The following is a 24,108-nucleotide window of genomic DNA, read 5'->3' on the forward strand; positions in this document are numbered from 1 at the left end:
TAATGGAGATGAGAGAACTTAATCTAGACAATAATCACAAAAGCCAAAGGTTCTTTCTTGTTCCTTGCATAGAAGGAAGATTTACCTTTTTAATCTCTGGCTCTCCTTTTATGAAATGAGGACAAATAAGTATTCTCATATATAGAACAAAACAGCTTCTAAAACTTTAAAATGTTTCCAATTAAAGTAAAGAAAAGCAGAATAAAAGGTGGCTTAGTGTCTAAGGGAGAGAAAAGGTGGCCTATTTTCATTCGATAATCATTCACATGGCACCCAGGGTGTTAACTGAACATGCCCTCTTCTCAGAAAGAAATCTTTGAAAAGTTGATTTGGATTAATTAAGAACATTTTTAGCTTTTACTCTGTGAAGTCAAGTGTGAATTCAGCCTTGCAGAAATCGTTTCATTTGTTTTTTAAGTATATCTCATTAAACTGAATGAGAACGAGCATTAGTGTCTTGTCTTAAAATGCCTGCCTTTGATATGCTCTAAACTTCAGAAAATTAATGGTGGAAAAAGTAGGTATTAGGATCTCTTGCCACAGGTGTACCTCTCATTCGCCATAGTTCTCTGAGCTCATTCATTTCTCATGCATCAACTTAACTCCATACTTTGTGCAGGTAAGGTCACTGTTTCCTCTAACAATCCTGAACCTTCCCTATTTTCTTTAAGATCTTCTTTCCCATCTACCGCCTTGAGTAGGTCACTTGGACCTGATTTACCAGAGAACAATGACCTTATGAGAGGGAACTTTTGTGCATGATAGGGGCCTTTGGAAGTTTCTTCAGTAGTACTGTGAACAACTCCAGAACACTGGCCGTCTTTCCGCTTTACAGCATGGATATCAGGACATTCTCTTCTCTCACCTGAACTATATTAAATGGCTAGAACTTAAGAAAATTGGAGTATTATTGGTACTAATTTCATGAAGTAAATTGTGGCTTTGCTTCTCCATCAAAGCTACTCTCATAAGACTACTGGTGATTGTAATAATTTTTTTCTTTTCCCTTCTTCCCTCTTCTGTTCTTCCCTTCCTCACTTCTTGATTTTTTGAGGCAGGGTCTTGCTACATAGTCCAGATTTGGCCTGGAACTGTTGCTCTTTCTTGCTTCGGCCTCTTGTGCACTGGTACATATTACAGATATGTACCACTATACCTGACTCTGTTCTAATCTTATTCTGTGATAAAAGTTCCTAAAAATCTTCCCACTTACCTAAAATGTTGTCATCCTCTGTGTCCCTTGATGCAATTTCCCTTATATTTCTCGAAAGCTGCTGCTGCATTTTCTTCTTTTTTCTCTCCTTTGGTTCTGTTAAAGGCAATCTATCTACCTTTATGATTTTGCTGGGAAATATCACCCTTCCATTTTTGTAAATGATACACTTAAGACTGTATAACCTGGCCCTAAGTGCCAGGTCCCTGTTTTCAACTGCCCAATCACATGCATGTTTCACAAGTATTTCAAACTCAACATACCTAAAGCTCAATCTTTTTCTTTCTTGCCAAACCTACTGATTGTATCTCCCAATCTAAAATGTAAGCATGGTCTTAGACCACTCACATGTAAACAGCCACCTACTCCATTAATTCTACGTCCACAAAAATCTGGCCACAGAACAAATCCATACACTATCTCTTGAACATGACCATTTTTTCCATCTCTTTTTGTTTACAAGTTAAAGCTAAAAATCAATTGATTCCTGAGTTAGAAACAGAAAATTTTTTAGAGTTTTGTGGCCTATAGATTAAAAAGAACCAGACTCCTACTCTGGCACTATTAAATGGGGCAGAAAGTCTAGGGACCAGAGTGGTTTGTTTGTTCCAACACTTATTAGTACTTTAGGCTCTAATTTCTATTAATTAATTTCTAATTTTAAAAATAGATTTGTGGATTGTTTCTTCTATTTTATTTCAAGAAAGTGCATAAAAGAAGGAAGGAAAGAACTCTTATCTGTCATGCCTGTCAGCTCCAACGGGCAAAGTGTTTTCTTATAATAGTATATCAAGATTTGGTTGACACAGTTAAAAACAAAAAGTCAACTCTGCAAAAGTAAGATGACATGGATATGCACATAGGTTTGCAGGTAAATAAATATGTACACAATATAGACATTTGTGTAATTTTTTTGGTCTTAATGAGCTTGGGAGTAAAATTAGAATTGCATGTAATTTGGTAATCAACATATATAAATAGGATCTAGCTAGTGTGTAACAGACTGCCTTCAAAGAACAAAACAGTAATTAATCTTCTCTGGTGAGAATACAAATTATTTTTTACTGGAGGGGTAGAAAAGAAATATAGAAGGAATGTTTAAGAGACTGGAAACTAAAGGTTTAAAACAGACCCAGCAAGTCCCACTTTCCTCCATCCCCACCATTAATTTACGCTTTTCTCCATAGATTTGCTTATGATGAACATTTCACACAAACAGAATCATGGAAGTTGTACTCTTTTTGTTTCTGGCCTTTTTTTTTTTTAACCTAACATCATTTTTTTAAGGTTTGTCCTTATTACAGCTGTATAATGTTCATTTAGAGAATATAACATGATTTGCTTATCCAGACATTACTTGGTGGGAAATTTGGATTATTTCTACTATTTTGGCCATTATGATGAATACCACTCTGAATATTTGTGTGTAAGGTTTTGTGTGAACAGAGATACATACCCAGGAGTAGAACCACTAGTGTCATATGATAACTCTATGTTTAACTTTTTGAAAAATTGCCAAACTTTCATTTATGTACACCTTTTGATACTTCAACCAATGAAACTGGTACAGAAACTGTCAATATTTCTGTATCAGTAGCACAGACTGTCAATAGAAAAATGTTATTCCTAATGGCATCATCAAAGGGAAGATGTTTTTCAAAATAACAGTGCTATCCCTTATAGCAGTGATTCAATCAGAAGAATGAAAGTTTTCTTTTTCTTTCTTTTTCTTTTTTTTTTTTTGGCAGAAGGAATGATAGGGATTCTCATCCCTAAATAAAATAGCAAACAGACCATGGAACATATAAAAATAGCACATTCTAGTGTCTATTTGCCCTTCAAATGGAGGTGTGGAGAGAGTGACAATTTCTTGCCCTCTTATGACACCTTGACTATGCACTGAAACAGAAATAACAGTTGTAGCCTACAGTATCTAATGGTGAGGACTCAGCGCTCTGGCTCAACATCTCACTTCTGTGATGAGCCTTTAAGACTTGCTGTGGCATGAGCTGTCTGTTACTTTCAACCATTAAGATTTTGCTGTTGTTGTATTTTTAATGCCCATCCTACCTGCATGTGCTACTAACCGACTGACTTGTGCATCATTCTGGTTATGAGTTACAGTATATGACTGGCTTGTACCTCAGTTGCTAGTGTGCTCTTTTTATTGGACTGCTACAAACTGAGTTGGAGATGTAGCTGAGTAGTACAGAACTTGCCTAGCATGCCTGAGGCCTTCGGTTAATCTCCAGCACCATAAGAACAAAAGGTATTACAAACTCATCATCTTGCTCTTGATATATACTCAACATGTAGGTCACAGAACTTTACCAAAAAGAATAATAAAGAGGTAGGCATGGTGGCTCATGCCTATTATCCCAGCTACTTGGAAGGTGGAACTTGGAAAGAAATTGGTTCCAAGTCAGTTCTAGAAACAAAGTCAACAAGACCCCATCTCAACCAACCATGGTATGGTGGTGTGCTCCTGTAATCCCAGTTACATAGGAGACCACAGGCAGGAGGACTGCAGTCTGAGGTCAGTTCTGGGGAAAAATGTGATATCCTATCCAAAAAATAACTAAAGTAAAAAGGGTTGGGGGGTATGGGCTCAAGGGGTAGAGTGCCTGCCTAGCAAGTGTGAGGTCAAGTTCAACCACAGGTACCACAACAAAACACACAAAACAAAGCAAAACAAAAAATAATAAATAAAAATAAAGTAGGAACACCGTTTTGTTTGGGGCTCATCATTACCATTTGAAAACTTCTATATAAGCCTTATTTTATGTCTATGATCCCTGATATATTCCTAAAAAGCAATAGAGGCATCCCACACATTCCTCCTCCAAATGAAGTGAGCCAGTCATGTTACCAGCTCCAGTTCTGAACAGTGGTCCTAACGGCAGCTCTTCTACTCACTGGGACCTTTTTGTTATTTCAAGGCACAGAACAGCCCTGTGTTAACTATACAGTTTAGGATTACAGTGACATCTATAGAGTCAAGGTTTAATTTAAATACTGCACTGAGGGACATTTTATTTGATTATTAGCATTACACTATTTTGTAGTGTTATTTTATTAGTCCAGCTATTAAATAAAACATAATGGGAAAACTGACAAATTTACATATCAAGTATAGCTATCTAGCTAGAAACAAAGTTGGTATGCTGTCAGGTTGAACTGCAGTTAGTCTAGTGAAATGCCAGGAAATGCTAGATTTTCTAAATCTTATCCTAAAATATTGGCTGTAATAAATGCTGATATGCAAAATGAAAGCTTTTACAAGGCAGCAAGAAGGAAGCTTGAGTGAATGAATGCAACTTACCTCTAAAGTCCTTCTAAAAGGGGTGAAAACAAAAATACCGTGTTTTACCAGTGCTCCCCGCAAAGCATTAATTCTAAGCATGCAGAAGGGTGTTGTAAGCAGCTACAATGATAAGATCTAACTCAGAGGTAGGTTCAAGACCAAGAGTAGGAGAGTGAGCCTATACCATTATCCTGGACCAGTACCACTTCACAGAATGCCCATTTGTGCTAGAGGATCAGTCCATGGCCTATTTTCTTCTCATTCAAAAGGACATTCCCAGTTTCAACCTTTCAAAGAGAGAGAGACATTCTTGCACCTGTTACTGAGAACAGTTAGGCTATAGGATACAACTAATCTAAGGCAATCACACCAAAGATAACCTGCCTGTTACTTATGGGGGCAAAATGACTCCAGAAAAATGTATGTCCCAGAGAAGTACATGGAAACTGATATTTAATCAAGCAAATTAAAATCAAGCTTCCAATGATAAAAATCTGTTCAGATCAAAGATGCTAATTTTTCATTAATTCAGTCCATTATTGGAAAGTAGTAACAAATATAAAGATTTGTTTTATTTCTACTGGGGGAAGGAAGAAGATAAACAGAACTGTTTTCCAATTTGCTTTCCACTATACACACACATACCCACACTCATACATATACATACATACATACACCAAAAATAACTTCCCAAAACAAACAAACAAAAACAATAACCAAAAACCCAAACACCCTCAAACTACACCAATAGCTCATATTGCAACCAAGAGAAAAGATCCTGGGAGAAGTGCAAAATGCAAAATAAAATGATCAAAAAATTCTGAACTAACTGCATTATTAATATACGAAATATTTATATTACTGTACGAGTAACAGGCGATATTCTCCCTGTGTGTAAAACTTAGGAAACACATAGCTGATTTGTTAAATCTAGTCCATGCTAGCTTCCAAAAACCAGAAAAGATTTTAGCTTCATTCCTTGAGGCTTCATCAAAATTTACTACAAGATGTGGAACACTGTCATCTTCATCAATGCCTTCTGGTTTTAGTGCTTTGCTATCCAATACTTGTGGGAATTATTCTGCTAACTTTTCAGGACTCGTTAAGCTGTCAGCATCAAGCTGACTTAATATTCTAGGAAGCATTTCTGTGATTGCTTTGGCTTCTGTATGACCAGTAATTGCAAAGGTATTAGCAGAGAGGGAAGCTTGGACTTTGGTAGTGTTAGAATGAGTAACATCTTTAATCACCTCACCTCTTCAACACCAGCTATATTATTCACAGCTAGTTTTTTTTTTTTAAGAGAGCTCTGAAGCTTTATGTCATCAGCAATAGCTGTTCTATGTACCATCTTCTTTCTGTGAGTTTAGCTAGCTTTGGTTCATAGTGTTTTAATTTAAAGCTAGAAGGGTCCTACAAAACCAGCATGCAGCAAAGAGCAAGATGGCTGCCTTCTGCACTATGTTTTTTTAAGAGCAGAAAGGTAAGAGTGTGATTTATCAGCATAGCATAAGTATACTTTGAGACATGATGAGGTGGGTAGCTGAGTGAGACTGAACTGCCAAATGGGGACAGTACACCCACACCCTTGCATGGCTCTATTTTAAAAGTAAGATTCTTTTTTTAGGTGGGGGGAGGGTGGGACTGGGGTATGAACTCAGGGCTTCATGCTTGCAAAGCAGATACTCTACCACTTGAGGCACACTGCCAATCTATTATGCTCTGGTTAATTTGGATATGGAGTCTTGAGAACTATTTGCTTGGAATGACCTAGAACCGAGATCCTCCTGATATCAGCCTCCCAAGTAGCCAGGATTACATGCATGAGCCACCGGCAGCTGGCTAAAAATGTAAGATTCTTAAAATGTGATGTTCCTAAATATCCTTTCACATGTAGAAACCATAACCACAAATATTTCATTTTCTGTAGTACAAACTTTTCACAATTAGGAAATAAAAGTTTACAAGCAATTCAGTGTCCATTATAGAAAAGTTAGTATTCCTCTGTTTCCATATAAAATACCAATGAATTAATCAAGAAAGCGAGGTATGTGTGACTGAAGTGTTTTGTATGCTGTCATCACGAAGACCAAACTCACGTTAAACATATTTGTATCCACAGTCATACTGTCAGCTTTCATTGCTACCTCAAGTGTACTGAAAGAGGCAAATGAGGTATAAACTTAATTCTTGGTCTGAGCCTTTCAGTGACCTTGGAAATTATATTTATTCCGCACTCAACAAAGTACACTGAAGACAGAGAAATACTTATAGAAGGAAACTCTAGTTTTTAAGCAGGTAATTTTCTCATTTTCTCATGAGTTATAGATATAGTCTAATTTGCCTAAACAGTATTGCTTTGTAAGTGTATCTCATCTATATTTGCTTCTTATCTTAAAGGACTTTTTTCCATGTTCATCTGTGTAACAGAGTCCTTAAAAACAATTACCCCAAACAAACAAAACAAAACAATGCCAGCAATTCAACTTAGAACAGATGGACATGTTCAAAGGCACATGTATAAGATCTCTCTGCTCTTAAGAAAACTTAAGGAGGTAAATATTTTAGAATGGTGTTACTTTATCTTAATCAATGCTTTCATATTAAAGATGTCCTAATGATGACCCTTAAAACAGTGAAAAATAAACTGACAAAATTAACAAAATCTCAAAAAATTTTTTTGAAGTCTCAAAGACTACAAGTCACAAAAAATAAATCTGAGGGAAAGAACCTCAAGTTCACTAAATAAGTGAAAACATATCAAAATAGGCATTTTACCTACTGGCCTTTGCTCATATAGAATTACTGTCACTTCCCAGGACATGTGAGACCCTCCCTGGCAGTAGGAGTATCATATTACATGATTGTTATGTTTAAGGATGAAGAGGACAATGGTTAAGAGTTGGGTTCTGGAGAAGCCCAGACTTGTCTTAGTATTTTAATGAAGATGATATCAACACTGTTTACTGTTTGTTGAGCTAGTATTTTCTGAACCACACAGTATTTACTAATTTCCTTCTTTGAGCAGTATTCCACATGATTCTTTTAAACCATTTTCCTTTTTGGTTTGCTAAAATTGTCACTATGATCAATGCTTTTTGGCTGTGTAAATTGTACAAGGAATAACTGAATGATTCAAAAACAAAACCAGAATTGTCTTTCACAGTTAAAGCTCAGTTCTACAGTAGGACAATGCATCTAAATTCACTTAACTTTCTTTAAGTCACTGGTAAAATGGAGGAATTAAGAGCATATACTTGAGTCTTCAAGAAAAATAAAGAAGACAATCCATTAAAGCTCAGTAAAGTGGCACAAAGTTAACTATATAATAAGTGGCAGCTGCAGTGACTATTCTTTTGAACACATGAGCCAATCATTTGTTCAAATCATTGATTTGGAAAAAAAACACAATGAAGGGCAGCTGTTTCCCTGGTTTTAAAGGCAAAGAAAGCAAAAGGGCAAATGAAAGAGATTTTAATGACTCTTTCTTGCCAAGCTGGAGGTAAAATATGTAAGGCAGTAACATTTCTTGCCACCTGCAAAGTTGACCTTAAACTTCTAATGGCTATAAAGTGAACATACCACAAAAATAGGTGGAGCCCTATGTGGTCACCTAATCTGTCCTTCCTGTTGTGAAGCAGAACCACTCATAAATGTCCTTTAAAAGTAATAAATCTCCTGGCTCTACTATTGTGGCAGAGATTATTAGTGGTCTAGATATTCATGCTTTCCTTCCTCCTTTGACAGAGAATTCTGATCTTAACTGGGCACATTGTGGTCCCACCTCCCTCTCCCCACTGGTGAAGCAGACATGGTGACAAGACTAACTCTGGCCAGTGAGAAACATTACTTGATATTTCAGAAAGACTTCAAAGGGAGCTGACCCAACCGGGAAGTGCTGCTCTTTCTACATTCTCTCCTTGCTTGCTTCTCAGACCCTATAGTGGACCTCTTGCAGCCATCTTGGACTAGGTGCCAAACTTGTAAAGACATCTGTAAAGAATAGGAGCCTGAATTCCCTGATGACACACGGTATACCACAGTGGTCCCAAATTTCTGACCCCTGCCATTTATATTTTATGAAAAGGAGAGGGAGACTGACTTCTGTCTTTTGCAGCCTAACATAATTCCTACCTGATACTAGTAATTTTATAAATGCTTAGAAAACATTTTTATTCATTTCTATCTATATTATGAAATACTAGCTTCTACTGAAATTCCAACATCTCTCTAAAGATGAGACTTGTGCATAAAGTTCAAAATGCAAATAAAAGACTTTTAAAGAAGTAGGCAATCCTACTTCTGATGAAAGGTTGCAAACATATGCCTTGTTTTCTTAATAGATGGTACAATACCTTGATGTGCTTAGTGTTCTTTAATAGGTTCTGAAAGAAAGAATGAGACTGGGAAAGTCCCTTTGTGTGCACTAATTGCAAATTGGTAATACTGATTCTCCCAGTGTCTCAATGTTCAGTGGTGAATGAAGTATTTAGAAGAACACCAGTTCCTTCAAATTTCTTGGACACCATGAAAAGTGACCTCAAAGTATCAAAGAGTTAATGTCTTATCTCATTAATCTTACCCACTGAAGAATGGCTTGAGCCTGCATGCCCAGATGCTACCTCTCATTTGTGTGATATAAGCTCATGAATGCAGCTTGTCTAGGCTATTTGGCTTTGTGAGTTTGGTTTTGCAGTGCTCAAGACTATATCCATCTTACCTTAGGTACCTCTCTGAAATGGTCAATTGCTCCTTAGTGATACCATTTCTGTTACTCTGATTTCTCCCTGATAGGATTAATTACTAAGTTGGTCTCTCTGAGAGTCTCATAGATTCATGTTCATTTGAGTTTCATTTATGTGTAAAGTTCTTAGAATTTCTAGTATTTGTTCAATTTGTGAGTTTGTTTTCTAGTACTTTAACCTACAAAGATCTTGTACATCACAGGTAGCTTTCAAGAATATGACTACACCCCTCTTTTTTTCTCTGATGAAATTTCAGAGTTGTTTTTACTTTTTTTTAAAAAGTATTTTCTCAGACTGGAATTGTTTTTCTCTTCTATTTTTGATATTTATGCACATTATTCTACTTTAATCTTGCAGTGTAAGTACTTTGGATTCCTGTGCCTTTCCACATTTTCTTGGAAAACACAAGGTAGACCATAATTAAGTTCTGTTGTCTCTGAGCACATGCTACTCTCTGTCCACCAGGTCCACCTTCCCTGCTTTGGCCTGGCTAACTCCAACCAACTCACTGCTCAGCTTTGAGAAGCTTCTAGAATAACCCGAGAGCCAATGGACTGGTCAGTAAGTAATTAGTAGGATCAAAAGAGTTATTTTAATATATACTTAGATGAATGGCTTTATTGCATTGATATATTTTTCAGTAATCTAAGTATTAACTATAAAAGAGCAGCCTCAGAGATTAATAAACTTTTTAAGAAGTACAAGACTATCTCCTTTTGCAACTCTTTTATTGTCAAACGGAACCATGGCCCTGTCAGTTCACACACAAAAGGAAGAAAACTTCAATTCCCCTGAGAACTCCTAATACAAACAGCAAAAATAATAATTTAAGATGTTAGATTCCTGAAGTTTCTTCTAATGATATACAGTTAGCCAAAATATAAATGTACACATTAACATAAATGAAAGGAGAAAATAAAGTTAACAAAGGAACTGCCATGTGATCTAGCAATACCATTCTTATACTCAAAGGAATTTAAGTCACGTTACAATAAAGACACCTGCATACCCCCTTGTTTATTGCAGAATAGCCAAGCAATGGAAACAGCCAGGATGACCCACAACTGATGAATGGGTTAAGAAAATGTGGTATTTATATACAATGGAATTTTATTCAGCCACAAAGAAGAATGAAATTTTGTCATTTGCAGATAAATGGAGGAACTGGAAGAACATCATCTTAAGTTAGCCAGGTTCAGAAAGCCAAAGGCCACATATTTTCTCTCATATGTGAAAATATGCCCAATACAAATACAAACAATATTATATATACATAAAAGTATATGCAGAGCATGTATCCAAAAGTAGGACTGGTAGAGGAGACCAAGGGAGGAGGAAAAGGAAAGGAAGATAGCAAATGGTAATGTAGTACACACTGAAGGAAGGAAGCTGAAGAAAATATGCTGAAAACTGTTAACACAGGACAGGAGAAAAGGGTGAGGAAGTACAGTGGAGGGGGTTTACATTGACTTAAGCACAATGCATGTACTGATATGATACCAAGGCAAAAATCTCACTGACCAATGAACAGATACCTAAATAATGAAGGACAAGAAAAAAAAATAGGTCACACTAAAGGGAAGACACTTATGGGAGTGAGAAAAAGGTAAAAGGAGGAACTAAATAAAGAAGGTGCATATGGCTAATGTGCTTTCTGTACAAGAATGAATATGGAATATTTAAACCTGCTGAAATCAGTATAAGAAGAGGACTAAGGTACATAGGAGATAAATGGAGAAGATGAACCAATTTGAGATATAATACATAGGCACATAGAAATGTCATAATAAAACTCTGTACAGCTATCTTAAACAAAAATGTCTTTCTTCAAAAACAGAGGACAGGATGGTAAAACAGGTCCTATGGGGGGATGATACCAGTGAAAAGGGGAGGATATAAAGAAAGGGTGTAGGAGGAGAATGCGGTGGAAATATTATATGTTCTCATGTGTGAAAATGGAAAAATGAGACCTGTTGAAACTATTCTAAGATGGGGGTGAAGGGGATAAAAGAGAATGATAGAGTGGGGTGAGTTTAAGATATATTGTAAGCACTTTTGTAAATGTGACATGTATCCCAGCACAACAATAATATAATAAAAATTTGAAAAGTGTTTATTAAATAAGAAAAAAACCCTCTCTGACGGTCCAGCTACTGGCAATGACTTTCTTTATTGGTAATTATAAAAATAAGCAGTGCCTTTTTTTTGGATTGTAAAGGTTAGAGATTTTATTAATCTACTGTGGTGAACACATATAAGATTGTTGTTGTATTGAAGGATAGTTGTGGTAAATACATATAAGATTGCTATTGTATTGATGGATTGTATTGTGCTAAAGCATGGAAAACTGTTGAAATAAAGAGGCATTAGTTAGTGTGTGTTAAGGCTTAGAGGCCAGCCGGAGTGTGACAAGCTGATATGCTAATGAGCCAAAACTAAGGTGGCTGCTGATATGCTAATAAGCCAACCCTAAGGTGACAGTGTGGATAACAGAAGTGGTGAGGTCACCACAGGGTAAACTCAGGCAAGATCCCAAAGCCTTGCTCGCCTCCTTCACATCAGAGACTGTGCTGTCAAGAGTCCGCCCGGTGAGCAGGTCTGAGTAACTCGTGGCTGGCTAGGGTAGTAGAGACAGGCATTGGGATCCATAGGAAAGTGCTGTGTTAATTTGTTTGAATAAAAACCCTGCTCTCTGAAATAAGAGTATCCTGAGTACTGTCTCTCTGTACTCAATTATTGTCTCTCTGTACTCAACTGAAACAATAGGTACTCACGACAATCTACCCTCAAGTTGGTCCTAATGTTCGGCATCATGTCCAAAAAATTTTCTCTTGGATGAAATTACCACAACAGCAACAGCCCTAATTATCAATTTTAAATGCCAAGGAGTAGCAGGTTTCCAAGATTTCAATTCTGCAGCATTGATACACTTGCAGAAAACCTCCACTCACACTGGATGTGCCAAGGGAAAATCAGGGGAATGACAATGGATTTGTATTATCAGCTGCCTATAATATGAATATTTAAGGCTTTGAATCATAGATCACTGCATGTCACGTATACCTATGCAGTTTAAAAGTAAGTTTCCAAAATTTACCTCTCCCCAAATGAGAAAAATCATGTATTTTCCTTGATCAAGAATCAAAACACATGATATTCTTTAACTTTATGTTAAAATATAGATTATAGACAAATACACAAACTGAAATTTCCATGAAGATGAGGAACAAAATCTTACTATGATCCCAGAACTATAGAGCCTTGGGAAATGTTACAGAATTGGTTTTCAATTACATAAGAAAGCACAGGTTATAAAGGACTACAATGATGTGTGAGTTTGAGTAAGGTGAGAGGCATCTATTGTTTAACAACCTAGTCGTTAACTGTCTTGATCAGACATTCAGTCACATGAACTGGTATTTTCATTGGAAGTAACTGAGTCTATATAGGAGAGATAAAAATAAGCCAGTTTCTAGGTCATTTTGCTAGGCCTTTAGGGGCCTAATATCCTGCTAACATTACCACACAAATTGTGATTATAGTTGATTGTAAATCTGACTAAAATCCTCTTGTGCTCTTTACAGTGTAACAAATAAAACATGAAATGATTACAAAATTCCTGTCACAAATCTGTGTCACGAAGTTATTGGCTTACTCCGTGTTTTAGAGCTGCTTTAGGGAATAAAGGTGACTTGTCTTCTGGATGCATTCCAAAGAAGAGAACAGTGGCTGTTGACCTTGCCAATGCCAATCATTTTTTTCTTGGGAGGTAAGAAAGAGGGCCAGAAGGTGTTGCCCATTGGAGCATTTGCCTAGATATGCTCACAAAGAATGGTGCTCATTCACAGGAAGTGAGTGTGGGGTGGGGCAGAAGAGACATCCATTTTGGAAAATAAACAACTCTCACCTTACCAGCATAAGGCTGAACTAGTGTAGGTGTTTATGTCCTCAAACTTGTAACATTCTATTTAAAAAGGATCACAAGTAAGCCTGGGAAAATAAGACAGTCACCTGTAATTTTGATAAGCTCCAGAGACAGGAATTTATATACTCAGTCTTCACACTTCTAAGCGAGATTTCAACTTCTGTTCACTAATGATTCTCCTAGAAATCTTTGAGCTTTTATCCAGGGCACTATAGCATGGTGTCTAATCGAAGTATTTCTTACTTTACCAGAATTTATGTTGCTGAGATGGTAAACTGATGGGAAGTAATTTAAAAGAGAAGAGTTTTATCCATATCTGTTTAAGAGCCCACAACTTCATCTGTTACATAATGAATTTTAGCTATGGAATATTCTGAAAGAGTTGTTATTCAATTAAATAGAATACTCTGCAACTAGATCATTAAGATATCTCTGGCTTTAGTGATTTTCATCATTTGGTACTTGATTTTCAGGAGCTGTTACAAGCATCTTTTTATAATACTCAGAATTTGTATAGCAATGACAGATATTCAGAAAAGGAGGGAGGTGGACAGAACTAAGTGGTTCTGAAAATTATAGTTACATCATCCTAGGCACATTATAGCTCTAAGTACTAGCATTATTACCTACAAAATTGGATTATAAAAGTGTTTCCCCCTAAGAAATTTCATGGGTAATATGAAATACTATTCATAAAGGATGTGGAAAGATGCCTGCATTTAATAAGGGCCTAATTAGGCTGATGGAGTGGCTCAAGTGGGACAGTTGACTGTGTAGCAAGCATGAAGCCCTGAGTTCAAACTCCAGTACTGCCAAAAATAATAAAAAATAAGGGCTGAATTAACAGAAAGTATTATCATTTTAAGAAAAAGGCATGCTTAAGAATTACAGCCCATGTGTCCTCCTAGGCATATATCAGTTGAGATCATGTAGCTCCCACTGAATATCCATAAAATTGAACTGGCCAGATGCCTTCCCCTTAAATTTTTACCTTAGCATTTAATCAGTTTACCCCTAGTATCTCCTAAGATACCTTTGTCATTATGTCACCATCACAGAATAACTGTAGACTTTCATTTTCTCTCTCTGGGACTGCCAGACCCTTCTTGTAATTCATCCCCCTAGAGTCACATAAAAAATCCTTTATAAAGCTCCAATATGATGTTATCCCCCTGCTTGATGCTACTTAAGTTCCCCTTCCCCATCCCAATCATAACCTAGTTCCCCAGGCTTCCCCCTTGTTTCTGCCTCACCTCTGGATAGTACCTTGCTGCCGAGCAGCATCAAACATATTTCCTGAAGACCAGACAGGATTCTCTGCTTTATAGGGAGATTTTGTGTGCCCTGGGGGCTTCTCTACTTTATCAGTCCAAGAAACTTCTACTTACCTTGGAAGATTGGGTCAAGTTCATTTTTATGAGAGAGGTCTCTAACATGGGGCCCATAAACTTCCGCGAAAAACATTGAATGTGTATTTCACTAACTTTTTATTAAAATTAAACATATCCTTCAATATGAATGTAGGCAATAAGCTATTAACAACAGAAATCAAACATTTTTTATCCCATAAATTACAGAAATTTCCAAGTAGCATTTATATTCATGATGGTTTTAGAACTATATGAGACCTGTAGCTACATCTATTTTAAAAACATTTTTAGCCCACTGTGATGGTACATGCTTATAATCCCAGCTACTCTGGAGAATGAGGTAGGAGAACTGCAAGCTTGAGGCCTGCTTGAGCAATTTAGCAAGATGCTATTTCAAAATAATAATTTTTTTTTAAAAGGCTGGTGAAGTAGCTCAATGGTGGAGCATTTGCCCAGTATGCTTTAGGCCCTGAGTTCATTTGCCAGCACTGCAAAGTATTTGACAACTGTATTTTAACATAATTGATTTTTTTGTATTCTTATAAATTTACTTTACGCAGTCAAAACTACTACTCTCTGAAGTGATCCAAAATAACATTAGTGTTAATTACCCCCATGTGTGAATCATCCTGTGAGGGCCCCAGGAGTAGTGAATTATGCCAGGCTATAGTCTGATGCCTCCATTAGTTTTACTACACTGCTTTGCAATTTATTTATTTGCAATTTCCTCCCATATAACTATGAGCTCCTTGAAAAGTAAGGCTTTTTTTTTTTTTGCTTAATTTTCAATATTCCTTGCCTTTCACAACTCTAAAAAATGTTTTTATTAAAAGAATGACCTAACTACAAATGTGTATAAATATTTCTATAAAACCATTTATCCTTTCATTACTAAACTGTGTAGAACTATACAATTGAATGTTGATCATCAGCTAGTAAAACTAGGTCACCATCTCTAGCAATAAAGGAAATGCAAATTAAAACCACACTAAGATTCCACCTCACCCCTGTTACAATAGCCATCATTAGCAACACCACCAACAACAGGTGTTGGCGAGGATGCAAGGAAAAAGGAACCCTCTTACACTGTTGGTGGGAATGTAAACTAGTACAACCACTCTGGAAAAAAATTTGGAGGCTACTTAAAAAGCTAAACATTGATCTATCATATGATCCAGCAATACCACTCTTGGGGATATACACAAAAGACTGGGACACAGGTTACTCCAGAGGCACCTGCACACCCATGTTTATTGCGGCACTATTCACAATAGCCAAGTTATGGAAATAGCCTAGATGCCCCGCCACTGACGAATGGATTAAGAAAATGTGGTATCTATACACAATGGAATTTTATGCAGCCATGAAGAAGAATGAAATGTTATCATTTGCTGGTAAATGGATGGAATTGGAGAACATATTCTGAGTGAGGTTAGCCTGGCCCAAAAGACCAAAAATCGTATGTTCTCCTTCATATGTGGACATTAGATCAAGGGCAAACACAACAAGGGGATTGGACTTTGAGTACATAATAAAAGCGAGAGCACACAAGGGAGGGGTGAGGATAGGTAAGACACCTAAAAAATTAGCTAGCATTTGTTGCCTTTAACGCAGAGAAACTAATGCAGATACCTTAAAAGCAACTGAGGCCAATAGGAAAAGGGGACCAGGAACTAGAGAAAAGGCGAGATCAAAAAGAATTAACCTACAAGGTAACACACATGCACAGGAAACTAATGTGAGTCAACTCCCTGTATAGCTTTCCTTATCTTAACCAGCAAAAACACTTGTTCCTTCCTATTATGGCTTATACTCTCTCTTCAACAAAATTAGAGATAAGAGCAAAATAGTTTCTGCCTGGTATTGAGGGGGTGGGGGTGAAAGGGAGCGGGCAGAGTGGGTGGTAAGGGAGGGGGTGGGGGCAGGGGGGAGAAATGACCCAAGCCTTGTATGCAGATATGAATAATAAAACAATAAAAATAAATAAATAAATATATAAAAAGAAGTACACATTGAAATATTTATGGATAAAGAAAAAAAAAGGAACACATGGTTTCATTTTATTAATCTATTTATCATATAACGTGGATATTATAATCCAAGAAACACATGTCATACTATTAAGATTTTTTAATTTATTGATTAACACTAGGAAACACTAATCAACAATCTAAGAGTTGATGAAGAATGACCTAAACTTAGTACTGTGCCCTGCCCAGAAATCTTCACGTCTGGCCTAGGGTGTCTGTTCGTACACCTACAGAAGGAGTCACTATTCACACTATAGCCATGACTAGAAGTGAACTTTGAGGAAAGAAGGATTGAAGTTTCCTAAATTGCTCAGTCATTTATAGAAGTAAGTGCTGCCAACATCTCAATATGTAAGTAAGTACCAGGTTGAAAATTATTACAAAAACTTCTTTTAGGCAGCACCACCCAACTTCTCCTACCAAAACCAACCCTTCCTCTACCCACTCAAACACACAGCTCACCAAAATTTTTTTCCCTACATTTCAGAAAGAGAAAGCACAGTAAGAGATATGTAGCACAATATTTACAGTGTGATGGAAAATGCTTCAATTTAACAAGCCAGAGTGTTTAAATGTTAATACAGAAATTGTTTCCTCATTCACTCAGTATGACTTACAAGAAGTAGATCTTCATTTTATTTAAACTTAGAGAACAGTAGTTTAGGCCCCTTATTTGGTATTTATATTTTCTGTAAGGTCTTCTTGGCCTTTATAATAGGAAAATACACTGACGGGGAGGATTACCATTTATTGCCGTCCCAGGACTGGATAGCTTATTCTTTTTGTTTACGCAGAACATGGAGGTGCTATTTTAAGTAGGTTTACTTGAAATGTGAACAAAATCCTAAATTGGTTTTATCTGTTCACTGTAATGACCAGAGTTCTAGGATAACAATATAGTTCCTATGAATTATCTCAGATACATCTTTTTTCTTTTTTTCCTTTCTTAACTTTCTGTGTTGCTTCAGACCTAACTGGATGCATTCAGAAGAGCATTTCTTAAACATCTTTTGAATTGAAAAGGAATAAAAATGGCATTTCAAGTAAGAACCTAAGTGACAGCAAATACTAAGTACTGTTATGATTATATGTCTGCTGCATTTAACTAGAGAGCATGGGAAAGTGTCTCCAGACGTGTATCCCGAAATTGTGTTTCTAAGAAGTGAACTGCAGTGAGATTTTGGATCCCAGAATCCCTTCACGCTGAAGACTGTCCTGTCTATAAGGCATCTGTTCTTGCCTCAAGTCTCTGTCTCCACTGACCTTAGCAAGACTACATTGTAACTTGCCTGGGCTCCTTTGCTCTTTTAACTTTTAACCTGTTGTCCTCTACTCAGTTCTCTACTCTTTAGGCAGAGTGATCCTCTAACACACAAATCTAATTACATCATTTTCATCCTACCACCTTTTGAAAGTTTCTTGTATTCCAAGGTGACATTCAAATTTCTCTTGGTTTATAAGGGGTTGGCATGTCCTGTCATCAGTCAGCTACCCAGCTTATCTTTGAGTCATTTTCTTACCTGCTCGCTATGACCCAGTCTCATTAGTAAGCTCCTTGAAGAAACCACACTCTTTGCTTAGGACCTGTAATACATGATGTGAGTCTCTCTTTTCTTGGAAATGTTCTTTCCCATTGTTTAGACATCTACTCTATTTGCAGACTCCTCCTCCTTGCCATTTAGGCTTCCCCAAAGCACACTTTGACTACAGAAAACAAACAAGGTTTGAATACAGAATGCTGACATTGTGAGAGCTTTCCAAGTTCTTGTTCCAAAGGGCATCAAAAATAAAAAGGTCATGGAAAACTCAGAGGGCAATTTTCCTATAAACAGCCAACTTCCTCTAAGAAGCTCTTGCATCCAGGTGGACAGAAACCATTACTGGTGAACAGAATCTTCCTCTCCAAGTATTACATTCAGCACTGGGTATTTAAGTGTAGCAAAGATAAATACAATTATTTGGAGACAAGGTCATGTGATATGGTTATATGGGCTTTCCGTTTCATCTCTCATTTTCCTTTTCAAGAAATTTATATATATATATATATATATATCTTCATCTCAAATGGGCCCATGGGTATCAGTCAACACATATTTTCTACTGTAGTTTTATGGACATTAACTTCAAGGAGTATTAGCCTATACCTTCAGGCTTAAAAATTAAAACAGCTTAATTTTAAGAGAAATCAGTATGCAAAAAATTATCATGATGAAATACTTCAATTCACAGTATAATATTATATTCACTGTTAAAATGTTAAGATTACTGGAAATATACATTATTTCCAGGATGTCAAAATTGGGGGAAAACAGGGCTAGGAAGACTTTTGCACATTTCTACAGTTACATAAACATTTTATGATTGGATCCGACAATATCATAGTGCCCATGTCATCGATCTGTGATAAATCATACAAGACTGGAAAGAGGAGAAGAAAAGACAGTATAGTATATGCAAACTTTATTTATTTAGCAAGTGAACTTTGAAGGGACTAATTAATAAGGAGTATACTATACTGTTTCCCAAAACAAGTGGAGGAGGAGGAGGAGGAAGAGGAGGAAGAAGAATAAGAAAGGGAAAAGTACAATGAATTGGAGGCACAGTTCTTTTGGTAAATTTCTACTCAAATTAGGGCTAAAATATAGTATGAACTCTATTGAAGAGGTAGCTAGTGCACCAGCCTAGCTAGAAGTGGGTGTGCTCTCATACAGATACATGATTCAGATGATACCCATTCAAGACATATTTCTACTAGCCTCAGTGTTACCCTATGACAGATTTTATATAAGCAGCTGCATATTCTCTATAGCAACTTATCTTTGTAAACATTTGTTTGTTAAAAAGCAGATCTTGAAGATGTTCTTTAATACATTCAGTTTCTCAAAATATAATCGAGACAAGACTTGAAATATAGTACCATCACTTAAAAAGTTAAAAGTATTCTAAAAAGAGGAAGTTCTCACTGGGGTGCCAACCTATAATATTTTGGCCCTTAACCTACAATAGACCCTGGTACATAAACAATATTTAGTCTACTAGAAGGAAGAGGAAGTATTACACTTAAACCATTCACTTTTTAAAATCCTCTACTTCAGACAGAATGGATTAGATGCTCATCACTGTACTCTACAAATTTCTATAACTAGAAGTGTTGGCATTTAAAAGGGAATGGGCATTTACATTTTATTAGGTAGAACCACATTACTTTCCAAAATAAAGAACAATGTATACTCCCTCCAATAGCATATGATCTTCTTCATATTGATATTAGAGGAACATCTCTTTTTCAATCCACTTTATTTCCTCAGGTTCTTATGTATATTGTCCCATGGGGAACATTACACACTTTAAGACATCATATGAGATTTTCATGTTTGCCTTGTAGAGAAGAAAAGAATATGGATAGTTTCATCAACAACAAAATCACTAAGAGGACTAACATATTTTATAAAATCATGTAGACAATAAGCATCTCTTGTCAAACTCTCACAAAGCCAGCTGCTCTGAAAGAAGACAACATGATGACTATTTGTCATACCCAGTGCCTCCCAAAGGATAACTCAAATTTTGTTCTGTTTTAAAGATGGCTGCCTACTTTTGTAACTAGAATAAGACTAGGCTGTAGCATGTCTCTTAACCTTGTTACAATTTTATATTGAAAAATTAGATATAATATAAGGAGAAGATCAGAAAGACTAATAAATTGATGGTCATAAATTGCTGTGCAATGAGGTATACTTAGGCAATAAATATTTTTATCTAAAATTTAAAAGTTGATCTCAGAGAACTATTGCATCATGTAAATCATCAAGAATTGATACTCATTTTTTTCTTGTACTAGAAATTCATAACACATTTTCTAATACTCCCTGAATGATTTGCTGGCTTTACTTGATTTGACAGTGTATCATCCTTATTCTGAAGACTACATTTAATGCAGACACTATCTGGGAAGTATTTTATGTTGCTCAATCAACAATGATGTTTAAATAATTTGTTAGAGGTAACTGTGCTATGTAATATCAAGAGATAACTATGTTACTTAAGTATCAATGAAAAACAGGAAGTAGAGTATGCAGAATTATGCCTGTAGCTGCATCATTTTTATAGCTGTAGAGATGGATGTCGAAACAGATGACTATTATCTAGAAAGAGTCTATGGTAAGTTTAACTTCTTTTATTAAGACATTTTAAGTCTTAGATAAGATAAAGACTATAAAAATCAGTAAGCCAATAAAGAAAGAGATAAACATATTAGTAAGAAAAAAGAGGTGCTATATCTGTGCATTTTCCAAAGGCAAATAGAGACTACAATTTAAGACAGGAAAGGTGTACAAATAAATGATCTTCTACATTGCTGTGATGAGAAGCCACCATAATGCTCAATTAGAACTTCCAAGTGGTACCATGTGCAGTTTAGTGTATCAATGTAATATAATGTTTTAACTTGACAAAGGAATGTTTCTAATAAAATCTAGTGCTGGGTATTGAACCCAGAGCTTTGTGCATAGTAACTATACCACTGAACTATGCCTCCAAGCCTCCATGCAGGACTGATTCCATTAGCTTAAGAGTTGTGCCAATCTAGTTGAGGATAAAGGGATATAACTTAAAAAAAAAAAAAACTAATTTTTTTTTCCAGCCACATGTTTTAAGGATGATATTAGGTTTTTGGATAGCTAAAATCAGTCAAAACAACAAATAATGAAACTCTGATGACAAAAATATTAAACTGTTCAATCATTCTTTCTTTCATGAATTTACTTGCACATTCTTCAGTCCATCTATCTATCCATTTTTCCATCTGTTATCTCATAGTGTGTACACTGTTAGACTTATTGAGCTCTTAAGCCTATAGCTCGGCACTAAAACATTTCGCTTTTCTCCACCCTCATCCTCTTCTTGATCATCTGGAAGCCTAAGTACTGTTTAAACAAATGAGGGATGCCAAGATAATTCAGTACAGGAAAACTGATAGAATGTTCAGTAAATATGTGCATCTTGCACATGTTTAATTATTGATTGAAGTTATTTACTTCATCTGGAATGTAGATGGCACCAAGTCATACAGGAGTTAAACTAGTTTTACTATATTACTGATTTAGTATTAAGCCTCAATTTTAATTTTCAGAGAAACATCACCAAAATTGTGTCCTTTCTCCTAAATTCTTTATACTCTCATGCTTTTAAAGATGCTGCTCTTCCTCTTGGCCCCTCCCTACCACCTTTTACATTTTATTGCCGTCACACATAAGCCTAGATAGACACTAGCAAGCTTCTACTCATCTCCCAAAGTTTAGAAAAGCTAAAAACAAACAAAACATTTTATCAGAATTAAGGAAAGGGAACATAATGAAATCTCACCTGTATCTTGTGCAAGAAGCATTTTGACCTAATGGAGCAACTGGTTTGAAAGTGACACGTGGGGAAACCTGGGCTGAGAGCAGAAATCCCAAGGCAAGAATAATGAGTGCTACGAAGGTACCTAAAAATAAAGAACATTTTACATCAGAAAGCAGTTGATGACATTCTTTCAAAGCACTCTGGGTTTGGTAAATCATACCTCTAAATAAAATACCTTGATTTATCATCATTGGATTTAAAATGTTTCTGTTATATAAACAGATCATCAGAAAAACTCATTAGCACATCCGTAGCAAGATATGATAATAGTAAAATGAAAGCAAATTCAACTGCTGGCAAAGAGTAAGTTGGCAATGATTTTTCTAACACCAAAACAAAACACCTAGAATTGGCGACAGTCTCAAGATGAATTAACGTAACCAATATCATCGAGTTGTCAGGAAGCATGTGAAACAACAGGCTTTATCAAGTGTTCCTTATAGCGCCAATAAAATTCTTCTAATGGCATTCAATCATGTAAGACTAAATTAGTGAACTAAAAAGTAACAAACTATTTTTAAAAGTAGCTAGAAGGACATTTCTCTTTAAACAGGAATTTTCTTTTTAAACTTAAATTTCCAGAAATGATATAACGCATGTGTTCATTTGCCTTTCCTGTTGGTGGTTGGGAGTGGTTTTAAGGCATAGAATTGGTTAAAAGGCCAAATTTTTGATGGACATGGCAGCACACTCCTATAATCCCAGTACTCGGAAGGAAAAGGCAGGAAGATGAAGGATTAAAGATCAGCCTGGGCTACATAGTGAGGTCCTGTCTCGATAAAGCAAGGTTTGGGAATACAGCTTGGTGGCAGACCACCTGCCTAGTATGCACAAGGCCCTGGCATTGATCACCAGCACTCCTTAACCAAGACAAAAATCAAACATGACTTTTATTGTTATCAAAGAGCCTGAATTGCTAATTATTTTCCCAAATTCTATTACTTATTGTTGTGAAACAGGTAATTTCTTTAGGTAACTTTGATATTTACAATGAGAAGGAAAGATTACATTCTTCTTTCATAATCTTAATTAAATAACCTGCCTCTGTGATAAAATAACTCAGAGATGATATGCCTAGCACATATTCAAATATGTTAAATTTCCAGTGCCTGGCATACACAGGTTCTATAAAGTACACATTGAATGCATGAACCATGTACTAGGGATTTTTGCAATGTTGGTTATTATGTATAAAAACAAAAAACAATATTAAGACCACTTAACTCAGGTCATGGGGTCAGAATGGTATAAATATCCTTCATGAGAGTTCCACAAAATAGATAATACACCTCATGCACTATCTCTGAAAAAATCCAACCAAACATTAAACTATGGGGAATGGATCATGTGACTATACAAACGTCCTAAATAGTTACAGGCTAATCTTTCTGAAGCCATATTTATTTTTATTGTAACCACACACTGGATGGAAATATTTTAAAGGTCAATACTACACCTTTTCCTTCTTTATTGTATGTGGTAATGTTTCTTACTCCTGACTTCCAACCAGAAGAAATGCCTGCAATGCACCCTGTTCTCTAACTATGTCTCCAAGATGGGGAACAGATGCTGAACCTTAAAGGTGACTGTGGTGCTGAGGCAGGGAAGAAAATCCTTAGAACATAATAAACTCCTTATGAAGGAGAGATCAAAAATGACTTCATTTATGGAATAAGTTTTAAAAGAAAACCCAGTCCTCTCATCAGAGATGAATTTCTCTTTTTCATTTAACAAGTTACAGATGTTTTATCAGTCACTTGCTAGCATTCAAAATTATTGTACCTACTGTATCACAGAGGAAGGCTTCAGATGAAAAGATTTTAAAACTTCAGGGCACTGTGCAGTTTTGGGACAGTCTTTGTATTTCAAGAGAAGAGACTCTTTTAACCAAGTACACTTTGGAATTCTGATAAAACTTCCCTAATAAAGATATTATCCACCAAAATGAAAACTGTTGGATAAATATCATTCCCAAAATACTTGATGTAATTAATGTTACATTCCATACCTGGTACAGCATTTGGATTATTAGTAAATACTCATAGCTCTCATAATTTGTGCCTAAGAACCATGAGGGAACCTACTACAATGTATGTGCTCCAGAAATTCAAGCTCTGT

General features: G+C 36.1%; 1 protein-coding gene across 2 annotated transcripts in view; it reads right to left on the minus strand.

The window, feature by feature from the left end:
- Positions 1-24,108, minus strand: part of Slc2a13 (solute carrier family 2 member 13) — a 331,342-nt gene that overhangs the window by 68,348 nt on the left and 238,886 nt on the right. For both annotated transcript variants that reach the window (XM_074083130.1, XM_074083129.1), the window contains exon 6: positions 21,952-22,072. In XM_074083130.1, the coding sequence (XP_073939231.1) occupies positions 21,952-22,072 (121 nt within the window). The remainder of the gene's footprint in view (positions 1-21,951; positions 22,073-24,108) is intronic.

This window comes from Castor canadensis, chromosome 8 (assembly GCF_047511655.1).
Source record: "Castor canadensis chromosome 8, mCasCan1.hap1v2, whole genome shotgun sequence".
In the NCBI taxonomy this organism is placed as follows: domain Eukaryota; kingdom Metazoa; phylum Chordata; class Mammalia; order Rodentia; family Castoridae; genus Castor; species Castor canadensis.